The sequence below is a fragment of the Oryx dammah genome, unplaced genomic scaffold (assembly GCF_014754425.2).
Source record: "Oryx dammah isolate SB20612 unplaced genomic scaffold, SCBI_Odam_1.1 HiC_scaffold_23, whole genome shotgun sequence".
Lineage (NCBI taxonomy): Eukaryota > Metazoa > Chordata > Mammalia > Artiodactyla > Bovidae > Oryx > Oryx dammah.
In genome coordinates this window covers 96,049,671-96,063,365 of record NW_024070207.1, presented here as the reverse complement: position 1 = coordinate 96,063,365, position 13,695 = coordinate 96,049,671, and the positions used below count along the sequence as shown (strand labels likewise).

The 13,695-nt window shown below is 39.7% G+C and overlaps 1 protein-coding gene across 1 annotated transcript in view; it reads left to right on the top strand.

Moving 5' to 3' along the window:
- The first annotated feature begins 224 nt into the window (after positions 1-224).
- OTC (ornithine transcarbamylase) overlaps positions 225-13,695 on the top strand; it is a 73,221-nt gene continuing 59,750 nt past the window's right edge. The window contains exon 1 of the mRNA XM_040266309.1: positions 225-401. Coding sequence (XP_040122243.1) covers positions 325-401 — 77 coding nt within the window. The 5' untranslated portion in view covers positions 225-324. The remainder of the gene's footprint in view (positions 402-13,695) is intronic.

Below are 13,695 nucleotides of genomic sequence, written 5' to 3'. Positions count from 1 at the left end.
TACTTGTCAATTGATTTGGTACAAGTATGTGACAGCATAAATATATTATGAAAAATGAGGAGTCTGAGCACCAAAAGTGTTAGGATTCCCACCCCCCCCCAAAAAAAAATACACAATGGTGGAGCTTGGCTTAAAGTTCAAATGCTCCTGGACCCTGCCCTGCACTATCTCCAGCCTGGGGAACTTGATAAGGTAGTTGAAGCAATATTACCTTTGCTCTCTCACTGTGATCGAAAGCACTCTTAGCTTTCAGGTGGACCCACTGGCTACCTTGGTGCGGCGTTTTCAACAGCACAGAATCACCCTTTACACGATCAAAAGAAGATGCTGTTTAATCTAAGGACCCTGTTGAGCAATGCAGCTCTTAGAAATGGTCACAATTTCGTGGTTCGAAATTTTCGGTAAGTGATGGCTGGAGACTAGAGCTTGACTTAGGAGCCATGGTGGTAAATGAAGCTCTATCCTGCAGAGGCGTGCCACCTCCTAAAGCCGCTTTCTACTATAGTGTTTCTGTTATAGTGGCAAGTTCTGTCCTTATTGGAGACAGCTGTCTCTAATTCCAGCTGAGCTTTCATTTCTCAATCCCCTGTAATCAGATTTCACGGGGTGCTGGGGGGGGGGGTGGGGGGGGGGGGACTGTGGCAGGTATAACAGACTAAATGTTCTTGACACCTTCCATTTGTGTACATTCTAAAGGAGCAAGTGGCTGAAGGAAATGAGAGAAACTCATTTCCATGGAGTCTTCTGCTTGTATTTAGGTTTGCCTGAAAACAATACATTATTCTAGAGCATGGGGATTGATTCATTCTTTAAAAAAACAGACCCCAAAAGAATGACTAGATAAATACTTGCAAGCTGCTGGAAGAAGCCTTATATGTGATGATGATAATGATATTTTTAAAAGAAAATCTAAATTTAAAATCGATTTCTGAATTTTTTGTTAGCATGTGAAAGGAGGCTATCTCCAATGAATTCATTAAAAAGCTACATCCTGGGACTTCCCTGGAGGTCCAGTGGCTAAGACTCCAAGCTTGCAATGCAGGGGGTCCAGGTTCAATCCCTGATCAGGTAACTAAGATCCTACATACCTCCACTAAGACATGGTGCAGCCAAATAAATAAAAATAAATATTTAAGGAAAAAAAAGCTACATCATGCTCAGAATTAGTCAATTGTTCATGCACACAGTCGAAGGCAGTGTGGAGCCTGTCCCCCAGGAAAGGAGACAGGAGTGATGGGTTAATCAGTGAAGCAATGCTCTCAAATTTGGACATTGTTCCCAGAAGACTTCTGGAGTAGTTGCCTGTTAACAATCAGAATTTTCCCAGTACCTCTTGACAGCCTAAACCAACCTCAAAATGACCTAAATGACTTCCTAAAGTTAGAAGCTTCTAGTCTGAAATTTTCTCCCGCTGTTAGGAAGTGGCCCTGGGCCTCCCCTCTCTGGGCCACCTGACAGCTCTGGACTCTCTGGACTCTACCTTTAGCACCACTCAGAAGCCAGAACGACATAGTAAATGATATTGTAAATTACACCCATAGAATTAGATGCAATTGGGACCTCAGAGCTACAGAATAATGCCTTCTCTTATTTTATAGATAAGGCAAATGAGGTCCAGAGAGATAATGAGGTTTATTAGTTAGTGGCAGAGCTAGACAATAGAAGTCAGAGGAAAGCTCAGGTTTAAAGTCTAAAGAACCGGGTTTAAGGCCTGTCACCACCACTCATTGGCTATATGACCCTGAGCAAGCTACTAAACTTTTCTTTGATGTTGCTTCACTTACAAAATGAGAGAAAGTGTAATACATGTTCTGCCTACATCACAGTGTGGTTCAATTATTTATTTAATAAATAGTTATTGAGTGCCTACTTTGTGCCACGCCCTAAGCAAGGTGTTGGAGATACAACGGTAAGTAAGATTAAAAGTTATTTCATTCCAGACACATGAATTCACAGTCTAGCAGTAATCTGTAAGATAATTTGTGTGGAAACTGTAAAGTGACAGGCAAGTATTCATTATTTTATCATTCTATCCCACTGAGTTACTTTTATTAAGAGTGTGATGAAATTTTATTCCATACTTTTTTAACGAAGACTCATCACTGAGCTAGAAATAATCAACTGAGTGAATAACCAAAGGTTGGAGCTTAAATTTATACTTTTCTTTGAAAATCACAGTGATGATTTTTTACCATTGAAAGTGAAAGTGTTAGTCACTCAGTCGTGTTTGACTCTTTGTGGCCTCATGGACTGTAGCCCACCAAGCTTCTCTGTCCATGGAATTCTCCAGGCAAGATACTGGAGTGGGTTGCCATGCCCTTCTCCAGGAGATCTTCCTGACCCAGGGATAGAACCCATGTCTGTTATGTCTCTTGCATTGGCAGTTGTGTGCTTTGCCATCTGAGCCACCAAGGAACACCCCCACCACCTTTTAACATTATTACAGGTTAAATTTTTGCTAGTAAAACCTCTTCCAAGTATTTAGGTAGGAAATTGTCTGGTGGTCCAGTGGTTAAGACTCCACACTTCCACTGCAGGGGGCACGGATTTGATCCCTGGTTGGGGAACTAAGATCCCACATGCCACACAGTGCAGCCAAAATAAAAAATAAGAAACAAATATTTAGGCACTTTTGAGTATTTATTAACATTCTATTTTATATATCCAGTAGCCAGACTGACTCTGAAAATCCTGGCTAGCTGTCTCTCAGTGAGTCAGGGCTGAGGCAAAAGTAAGACTGCTGCTACTGCTGCTAAGTCGCTTCAGTCGTGTCCGACTCTCTGCAACCCCATAGACGGCAGCCCACCAGGCTCCCCCATCCCTGGGATTCTCCAGGCAAGAACACTGGAGTGGGTTGCCATTTCCTTCTCCAATGCATGAAAGTGAAGTCGCTCAGTCGGGCCCGACTCCTAGCAACCCCATGGACTGCAGCCCAACAGGCTCCTCCGTCCATGGGATTTTCCAGGCAAGAGTACTGGAGTGGGGTGCCATTGCCTTCTCCTAAAGTAAGACTAAATCAGCTCAAATTCATACTGGCTATTTGAAAATATGAAAGCCTCGGATCACCCATGTTATTAGAAACTATAGAGAATGAGTCTCTGTTGAAAAAATGACTTAACATGGAAATGCTGTCATTTTCATGTGGCGTATTTTTCTTTCCTACTCTTTTAGTGAGCCACACTACCAGTTAGATGAATTCAGACTTGCTGATCTCTAGTTATACTTACTGGGGCTTCCCGGGGACACTAATGGTGAAGAACCCGCTTGCCAATGCAGAAGACATAAGAGACACAGGTTCGATCCCTGGGTGGGGAAGATCCCCTGGAGGCAGGCATGGCAACCCATTCCAGTGTTCTGGCCTGGAGAAATTCCATGGACAGAGGAACCTGATGGTCTACAATCCATAGGGTCGCAAAGAGTTGGACACAACTGAAACGACTTAGCAAACACTCAATAATACCTACAGTCTTTGATGACCCATTAACATCAGAGAAAATCTTCCTGTCATCTCCACTTATATGGTATTTTTACTTTGATTTTCAGCCTTCTTCAGAGATTCGGGTTCTTTTTCAACCCCCCCAGCCACCCCCCACCCATCTCTCTTGGAACGGTGGAGGGTCCCTGTTATGAAATATACCACATGAGTTTAGCACTAGAGAATAGTAGGAAATACGTGGTTAGGGTTTGGCAATGCCACAAGTAGGGGCTTCACAGTTTTGAAGTGAGCAGCCATATGGCCATGGACGTGATAAAATAACCACTTGAGTGAGGCTAAAGCCATCTACACCGGCTCCCAGATCAATCATTTTTAGTCAATTTTCTTTCTTTCTTTCTTTTTTTTTTTTTTTACAAAATCAATAGGATCAGACACCAAGACTGCCGAAAACACCCAAATCCATAGGGTTTTCATCTCACAAACAAGGCTCGAGATCCTGGCTGTGTTTGGATAATAGACAGTATTCTATGATTTGTTGCCTATTATGGGAAACACAGCTTTTAAAGAAACCACTAAAAAAATCTCTTTCTTTATCAGAGAAGACCCATTTGTGAGTGCAGTTCAATTTCATCTCACAAATAGAAATTTCTTCAGAGAATATTGAGCTAAGCCACCCAATTCTGTGGAGGTTATGGATTGGAGCCGGAGGTGACTGGTTTTCAGGTATTTCATTCTAGACCTCTCTAAGGGCTTACAGAACTCATTAAGTTCCCTTCATCCCCCACACACGCCCATCTACACACACGTGGACACACAGACACAGACATAGCCGTTACAGGCCATCCATGCTCTCATGTTGTGGAGAGAAAACAGTCCTCTTTGATTATTCACATTTTCCTTCATAACTGAAAATAAATGCCTTTAAAAAAACATATTTCTTGACTTCAGAAAACTCTGCAAGGCAAGAGACCAAGAAAGGAATGGGGTCGTGATGTTTCCCTTGGCCAAGAGTAGAATTGGGGTTTTATTTCTAGTTTGTTATTTTTAGTAATTTAGTGATTTAACCAAGATAAAAGAAGGAGAGGTGGCCACAGATTTTCAGCAGTTTCTGGTTTCCAGCCCTTTAATAGTAAGTCTACATGAAGCTAATCCTTATTCCAGTCTTCAATTTTCAGATGAGGGCTAAGTTTTGCAGTTTTAGAATACTGACAAATCTAAGTTAGCTTTGACATCCTTTAGTCACCCAGTTATCAGTAGCAATTTATACTGCATATGAGTGTGTGGCAACAGTGAGAAAGGCTGCAAGTATATTTTTATTAATAAATTATTATGTTTAATAATAGAGAAATTTGGAAACAATTTGTGCTTTGATTTTCCAGATCAATAAGATCATATTCAAGGGTTTTGTAAAAAAGAGTCACTCTCCCTGGCATGCATTGCAATATGCAATGCATATTTTTTTTTTCTGAGATGGAAACAATGGGATGAAATGAAAGTTCGGCCACTGAGAATTCAGATGGCTCCAGTGTGGCCTGTGGGAAATCTTGTATGAATTTCATGAGTGTTGTGGAAGACAAAGACATGAAGGATCACTGATTTGTAGTTCATTTTCTTTTACAAGTGAGGATTTAAGGCCAAAAATGGAAAATGATCATCTCAAGATCATAGTCAAACTAGGACTCGAATTTGAGTATTTAAAACCACCGCACTTTTCATTCCATTGCTTGATGACTTTAATCCTTCCACACTGATCAAATTGGCCAATCTACCCTTATTCAATATTCCGCCCCCTTTTAAAGATAAGCCAAAATATCTCAGTAAAGAAGGAAAAAAACACCAAGAAAGTATGCCTTTTGTATCAGTCTGTAATGTTAAAGAAACCAAAAAATCTCTGCCATATCATCCATTGGCCCTCTCTTATGCCTCCAGAAGCTAAAGTCTTTATCTCAAATTCTCCATGGGGTTAAAAATATCATTTAACACTGAGTTTTTTCCTACTCTGGCAAAGTCTGTTTCTCACTGACCACATTTTACTCAAATTAAGCACTTTCTCTTCCAGCAAAATACAATTATACAAGGGAACACATCCAGGTCTTCCCCCATACTCCAAACAGTTTACTAGAATTGGAAAATGCACTGTAGCAATGAAAGGCTTCATTCTGCCAATAGAGAATTCTCTTCCATTTTTTAGCTAGGAAGATATTTGGGTAAAGCTAACACAAGGGTCTACTATTACCTTGGCCTAAGTTCTTAGCATTCAGTGATCTAGGGTTGAAAAACATCTGTAATTATTTTTTGAAGGGATAAAATTAATGTGATGAATGAGTCTTGCCTTTTTTCAAAAGCTCTGGCTTTAACCCAATTGCCATGACAGTTTTGATGGAAAAATCTCATTGTTTTCTCCAATACTATATCCTCCCTGTTATATGTTGGCTGAAGAATGGTAATGTGGTTTAGGTCTGGTTTACCAAGGAGACACACTTGAGTACAAAGAGACCAAGCATTTTATGGAAACACTGAAACAGTGATTCTGGCCTTGGTTTGGGTCCTCATGAACCAGACTGGGCTGTTTCCAACTGAAGCACAGGGTCTCTATGAGAACTTAAAAGGTCAGCAGTTTTATCTGGCTAACTAGAATGTGGGTTTATCACCAGAAAGCAAGAAATGCTTAACACAAACAAGAAAAAAAAAGGAGGGTGCCTGTAATGGAGGCATTTTAATGTGGTACAATTGTGGAGGTTTTCAATTTTCCTCTAATTTTTAAGTAGCTCAGGAAAGAGGTGTGGCAACTCCATTTTGGAGCCAAGGGGAGGTCTATAAGGAGACAGTAAACAGGATAGGAATTTAAACTAGAACCATTGTGTTTGCTTTCCTTTCAGTGATAAACTGTCCTGGTTAGCTCTTGATATCTATGAAAAACAGTTCTTTTTTCCAAGCCAACATTTCCTGCCCCACCTCCTGGATAGAACTGAGAAAAGGTGGTGGCTGCTCTAATGGTTTTTCAATGGTGTAATCATTATGAACCCCTTAACCAGGTGAGATATAACTTAAAAAATTTTTTCCAGTTAATCACTCAAACCCTCTCAGGCTGGTATGACAGATGGACAGGATCTACTGCTCCAATCATTTTGTCCCCAAGAACCCTGGGAACTTATTCTGTCCAAAAGGGGTTCATGGAAAGAGGTAACCAAAATATTGGTATAGTTCATTATTAATGTATTTTGGAATTGACCCTCATGGTGCTATGGACAAAAACTCATCCACCAGGCACTCTCACCAGTTTTCTAGTTTTTGTATTTGTCTCAGGCTACTATCTGTAGGATTCAAGGTTATAATGCTTTTTTTTTGTTTCATGTGTATATGTCCAACTATTCTTCCCAGTGGTGCAAATACTGTAGAACCTTAGGGAATTTCAGCTTTAGCTGCAATCAATTCTCCTCCATGATTCTTAGGCCTTGTGTTCAGCCTGGACCACAGCCCACACTTGCTCTTGCCTCAACATTAATTATTTTGGGGGTGGGGCACTTTTAGTATCGTTTTTGGTCATCAGACTTCAGTCAGGGCCTTAAAAATCCATCATGACAAATCTCTGTAAATTCATGCCCAGAAATCTGCTGAACTTCTTATACAAATTGATTTACTTCTACCTCATTCAATCATTCATTTACTTAAGAAATATTTATTGAATGCCTACTATATTCCAGGCATTGCAAGCAGCACCGGGACATATTAATGAATAAAACAGGCAGGACCTCTGACATTGTGGGTCATGTAATTTAATGGGAAGATTAAAAGTAAGCAGTGAACAGGGACTTCCCTGGTGGCCTAGTGGTTGAGAATCCGCTTTCCAATGCAGGGAACTTGGGTTCAATCGCTGGCTCGGGAACTAAGATTCCATATGCTGCAGGGCAACTAAGTCTAGGCACCACAACTATGGAGCCCGAGTGCCACAGCTAGAGAGAAGTCTGTATGCCACAACAGATCCCATGTGCTGTGACTCAAACTTGATGCAGGCAAAAATAAACAAACAAATAAATATTTTTTTAAAAAGACCTTTAAAAAAAAAGTAAGCAGTGGACAGACACAAATATATTGGGTTGGCCAGAAAGTTCTTTCTGGTTTCCAACCTGAACAAACTTTCTGGCCAACCCGCTGTATTAAAAATTGTGATAGGTGTTTTGAGGAAAATGAAGCCAAAGCAGAGATTACTTGGTACAGTCAGGGAAGGAGTCTCATAGGAGGTGGTATTTAAGCCCCCAGCCTAAGGATGAGAAAGAGAGCTTGATAGCTGTGGGGCGAGTGTTGTGGACAGAGGGAGTAGTATGTGAAAGGAAGCCTATGATGGGAATGTATCTGGAGTACAAGCAGTCGTTCCTTTGTATGGTCCTCACACATAGGAATTTTAATTACCACAGTTTAGTAAATAACACCAGTCTCCCAAGTACACAGTTCAAATGTCAGTTGCCATGGTACATTAATTGGGTTTAGTTGCCTAAAGTAAAAATTTCATTGCTGGCTCAGTTCAGTTCAATTCAGTCACTCAGTCATGTCCGACTCTCTGCGACCCCATGAATCGCAGCACGCCAGGCCTCCCTGTCCATCACCAACTCCCGGAGTTCACTCAGACTCACATCCATCAAGTCAGTGATGCCATTCAGCCATCTCATCCTCTGTCGTCCCCTTCTCCTCCTGCCCCCAATCCCTCCCAGCATCAGAGTCTTTTCCAATGAGTCAACTCTTCTCATGAGGTGGCCAAAGTACTGGAGTTTCAGCTTCAGCATCATTCCTTCCAAAGAAATCCCAGGGTTGATCTCCTTCAGAATGGACTGGTTGGATCTCCTTGCAGTCCAAGGGACTCTCAAGAGTCTTCTCCAACACCACAGTTCAAAAGCATCAATTTTTCGGCGCTCAGCCTTCTTTATTGTCCAACCCTCACATCCATCCATTGCTGCCTCTTCAGTTCACAAATCACTCTGTACATAAGAGATGCACTTCATGATCAGTGACCAATCACATCACTTCTTTCAAAGTCTGTTGCTGATTGCTCACTGTGCAGCTGTTACCCAGTTCACCTACAGATATTAAAGAGTATAGTTGTTCTGCCTTCTCTTCTTCCAGTGATAAGCCCATGTGACATTTTAATAAAAAATGGATAATTAAAAGACAGAGTTGTCTGAAAGAGGTGAAAATGCAGCAGAGAAAGAAAAATGATAACATCGACAAGTTAAATGTGAATGCAAATGTATTTATAGAAGAAATAGCTGACTGTGGGGTTGTTGACCCTGATGCTATTTGAGAGGTTCTAGCTATGTAGCTAGAGAAACTTAGTGAAGACAAACTTATCGACATAAACGAGTACAGTGGTGTGACCAAAAGTATGAAGATATTCCAGAGGAAGTGATACCAGTAAAACATTCCACACTAAAGGAATTCTCAGGAGTTCCCTAGTGGTTAAGACTCTGTGCTCCCAATGCAGGGGGCCCAGGTTCAATCCTTAGTCAGGGAACTAGATCCCATGTGCTGCAACTAGAAGGTTCCACATGCCATAACTAAGACCCAGAGCAGCCAAATAATAAATATTTAAAGAATTAAAGGAATTCTCAGAGAGATTTCACAATATTAAGAGTTCAAAGAATAAAATGTTGGAAATTGATTCAAACTTAGAAGTATAACAATTCACCAAAGCATAACAAATGCGATAAGAAGACAGCATACACTGTTCAAACTACCTGATAATTTTTACAAAGAAATAAAACACTGTAATTCTTGATGTTTCTAATGTTTTAAATGACAATGTTCTAAATATATATCAGTTTTACTCTTTTTTTCATTTCCCTAAGCGTTTATAACTGACTATAAGAGAGTTTGTAATGTTTTGCCAAAAAAACTTAAGTTACAGAACAATTGTGATTTCTCCCATTGATTATTAAGGTTGTTTTACATGGCTTCAGATTTAATAGTTATTTACAGTCCCTCACTGCTGTGCAAAGCCAGAATTGTTTTTTTTTTTTAATAGCTTATCTGCTAAGATTTATTGGTTTATTGGAGGTGTGATTCCACAGTAACAGGAAGGAGGGCTACATATCAGCTGCCACCCTGTGGAGACTAGAGACACAAAGAGGTATTCTTCTGATCTCTTGTGGTCTAAGGAAAAGAATTTGAAATAAGGCTTCTGTCACTATATAAATTTGAAAATGAACGGTCTGGACAAGAAGGGAATATTCGAGCAGGATGTTGGTGATTTCTATTTTTAAACTCAAATCTGTCGATGGAGGAATAAAAAGAGCCTCTCACAACACAATCTCAAAAGCAGAATATCAGCACTAACTCTAACCCTACCTCCAACTTAGGAATTTCTTAAAGTTTGTAAGGACAAACTTGAGAAAGCTTCAGAGACCTTTTACCTCTTCCAATCTGTTTTCTGTTTGGGCAATAAAGAGCTGGAAGTTGAAGCTCTTTTGAAGCAGCTAAAGGTGTTGCTGCCCCTCCTCTTTCACCATTATTTTGCTATTTCCTTTCATGGGAAGTGGGGGAAAAATCAGTGCTCTGCAAAATTTCCATTTCCTTTTCATTTCCAATTATTTTTCTCTGAGATTCAACCACACCACCACAATTCTAAAATCTATGATATGCATTCAATGAAGCATATAGTCCTGTGAGTATTTAGAGCAGAGTAGATGCAACAGGGGCTTCCCAGGTGGCTCAGACAGCATAGAATCCGCCTGCAATGTGGGAGACCTGGATTCAGTCCCTGGGTTGGGAAGATCCCCTGGAGGAGGGCATGGACTCCAATATTCTTGCCTGGAGAATCCCCCTGGACAGAGGAGCCTGGTGGGCTACACTCTATGGTGTTGCAAAGAGTTGGACATGACTGAGTGACTAAGCACACAAATATAACAAAACCCTATGGGGCTGAAAGTAAGGGAGGATACTGAATCCCTTAAGTGTTGGAGTTTGGCAACTCAGCTTTCGTGGGCTCCAATATAGCCAGGAGTCAGAGCTTGAACTCTAGGGAATTAAAAAAGGCCTGAAAATTAGCTCATGGTTTGTTTTTCCAGGTTTTGATGGATGCAAATTCAACAACTATAGTGATATTTCCCAAATTTCTTGAATCTAAGGAGTGGGGTTTTCCAGGAAAGTTTTTTCCTTCCCCTTTTAATATAATATCAGGTGACATCTTAACCCATGGAATATTAATGTGTTATTGTAAGACATAGCGTCAAGAAAGTTTATCTTCTGTGATTTTATGTTGTTTGGACCTTATTCCAGAAGAAATTATACTCTCAGAGCTGCCTTAAATGTTGTTGACTTAAAAAAATGCACAACATGAGAGTTGCGAGTTAAGTTTTATTGGGGTGTGGATACAAAATGAGGTGCGGACTGCAGCCTGGGAGAGAGCACCTCAGATAGCTCTAAGAGACTGCTCCAAAGAGACAGTGGGGAAGGTCAGTATGTATGAGATTTCGGTAAAGGGGAAGTACATACAATCAAGCACATATTTTTCCAGAAGGTTTCTACTAGTCTCGGGAAGCTTTTGCTAGTCATGAAGAACAGTCATCACTGTGAAGGATTTTAGTGCTTTTCTAAATATGGGGAGATACAAGAATTGGACTCATAAAATTAGCTCCTGAATTTATCTAACTACCTAAAGATCTGTCCTGTCAGCTTTTCCCCTGAGCACAGAGTACCTCATTCTTGCTCTCCACCCTGAACTCCTTTCATGGAGTGTTGAAGGTCAGCAGCTACAGTAGCTCATGATTTAATCCTTGTAGAGGTAGATGGTAAGTGCCCATGGCAAGTGCCTATTTGTAGTTGACAGTGTGAATTGGGAAAGATTAAGCTGCCATGCCTCCATCCCAAGCCAGACATGTTAAACCTGTTTACATATCCCTAGAAGGATCCAACTGACAGAGAAAAATGCATGAATACCAAAGAATTTACTTCTCAACAATATCAGTACTTGTATATTCCAAGCACTAAATAGTACTAGATAGTATCACTAGTTAATATTATCAGAGCCAAACATAAAACCAGCATACACACATAAAATTAAATTTCCTGTCTAATTGCCACATCTCGAAAGTTATCAAATTGTTTTCTGTTACTATGCAGATCTTGCACACAATTTTGTAAGCTTTTTACTAGGGTTTCAGTAAAAGGAAGAAAATGAATATCTATTCTAGAAACTTCTTTAGCTAGCAATTTTTTTATATACTTACAAATTTATTTTTTAAATATCTGAATCTTATTCTACACTTTAAAATTTTTATTTCTTTTTTATGTTTTGTTATGTGCATAATCTATTAGGATAGTAATACATATAAGTAAGTAAACATATATTGTAGATCTATCTTCAAAATTTTTTAATGTTTTGCATCTGTAATAAAAAAATTGAGACAATTGCTTTAAAGAAATTTCCATCTGAAGAGTGTTTGAATCACACATTTTTAAAAGTTGAAGACAATGGTAGGTCTTAGGAATGTTGAGCAAAATTTTAATGCACATATAGGCTGAAAACGCTAATCCTTATTAGAGTTGAATATATCATTAGATCTTGTATTAAATCTATCAATTCATCATTAGCCAGCTAACCCACAAACCCTCCATCTTTATGGAAGCCCCTTTCCTTACTAATTAGAATCTCTGAAGGGCTTTATCTCATAAAAGGTCTACTGAAAAAAATCTATTCACCTTCTGAACATTAAACAAGCTCTGCTAGAAAGTACTTAGTAAAATATACATTTGTCTGAGTTATCTGACATCATGCAGTGAAAACAACAAATTGAGAGAATTTGTTATTTTCTTACTTATTATCTTGTTATCAATGCAAAAAGACATAAATTCCACCAGATAATTTACTCTTCATCTCAAGTAGCACAAGCTTTTTTTCTTAAGGCTGGAGTTCAAGCATGATTATTTTCTGACAGTCATTTTACTCCAAGTAAAATGAATGCTTAATATACGTGGTAAATCACAATTTGACCTTGGTTATTCATAATTTCTAATGGTATACAATACTAATTATTATTAAATAGAGAGAACACTGAGAATAAATGCTGCCTATTTTATATACTGATTATCCCAAATAATAATTACTGTCATCATAATGTAATAGAATGTTAAAATGAGACTTGGTCTCAGTTTCTGCCCAGGCCCAGTAGGTTCTGACTCTTTCCTCAATCTGAAGTGAGATGTTAGACCACTAAAACAGGGCTTGCAGAGGAGGTACACAAGAATTAGTTTTGCAACCCACTGGTGATTGCCTCCAGCTTTTAAAATGGATTGTAGAAACCAGGAGGTGAGTTGTAGATTTGAAGAGGATTTTAACTATGTACCATTGTATAAAAAATTAAGATCGTGGCATCTGGTCCCATCACTGCATGGCAAATAGAAAGGGAAAAAGTGGAAGCTGTGACAGATTTTATTTTCTTAGGCTCCAAAATCATTGTGGACAGTGACTGCAGCTATGAAATTAAAAGATGCTTGCTCCTTGAAAGGAAAGCTATGACAAACCTAGATAGCATATTAAAAAGCAGAGACATCACTTTGCCAACAAGGGTCCATACAGTCAAAGCTATGGTTTTTCCAGTAATGTATGGACGTGAGAATTGGACCGTAAAGAAGGCTGAGCACCGAAGAATTGATGCTTTCAAACTGTGGTGCTGGATAGAAGACTCTTGAGAGTCCCTTGGATAGCCAGGAGATGAAACCAGTTAATCCTAAAGGAAATCAGTCCTGGAAGGTTATGTTGAAGCTGAAGCTACAATACTTTGGCTACCTGATGAGAACAGCCAACTCACTGGAAAAGACCCTGATGCTGGGAAAGATAGAAAGCAGAAGGAGAACAGGGCAGCAGAGACTGAGATGGTTAGATAACATCACCAACTCAATGGACATGAATCTGAGCAAATTCTGGGAGACGGTGAAGAACAAAGGAGCCTGGAGTGCTGCAGTCCATGGAGTTGTAAAGAGTCGGAGATGACTTAGCAACTGAAGAACAGCAACAACCATTGTATATGATATGCTTCACATGGATGAGAATTATTCCCTCACCTCAAGATTAGGGCAAGTGGCTATGATGGCACTAATATCTTCAATAGGAGAGCTTGGAGACACAGCACAGTGATGTCAGGTCTATAAGTAGAAAATATAGAGAGGGACTGGCTGGCTAGCTATTTTGATGGCAGAACAAGAGTCTATGCGGGGACGGACTCAACTCTAGTCAGAGCAAAGAACATGCAGGGTTTCCCATGAACCAA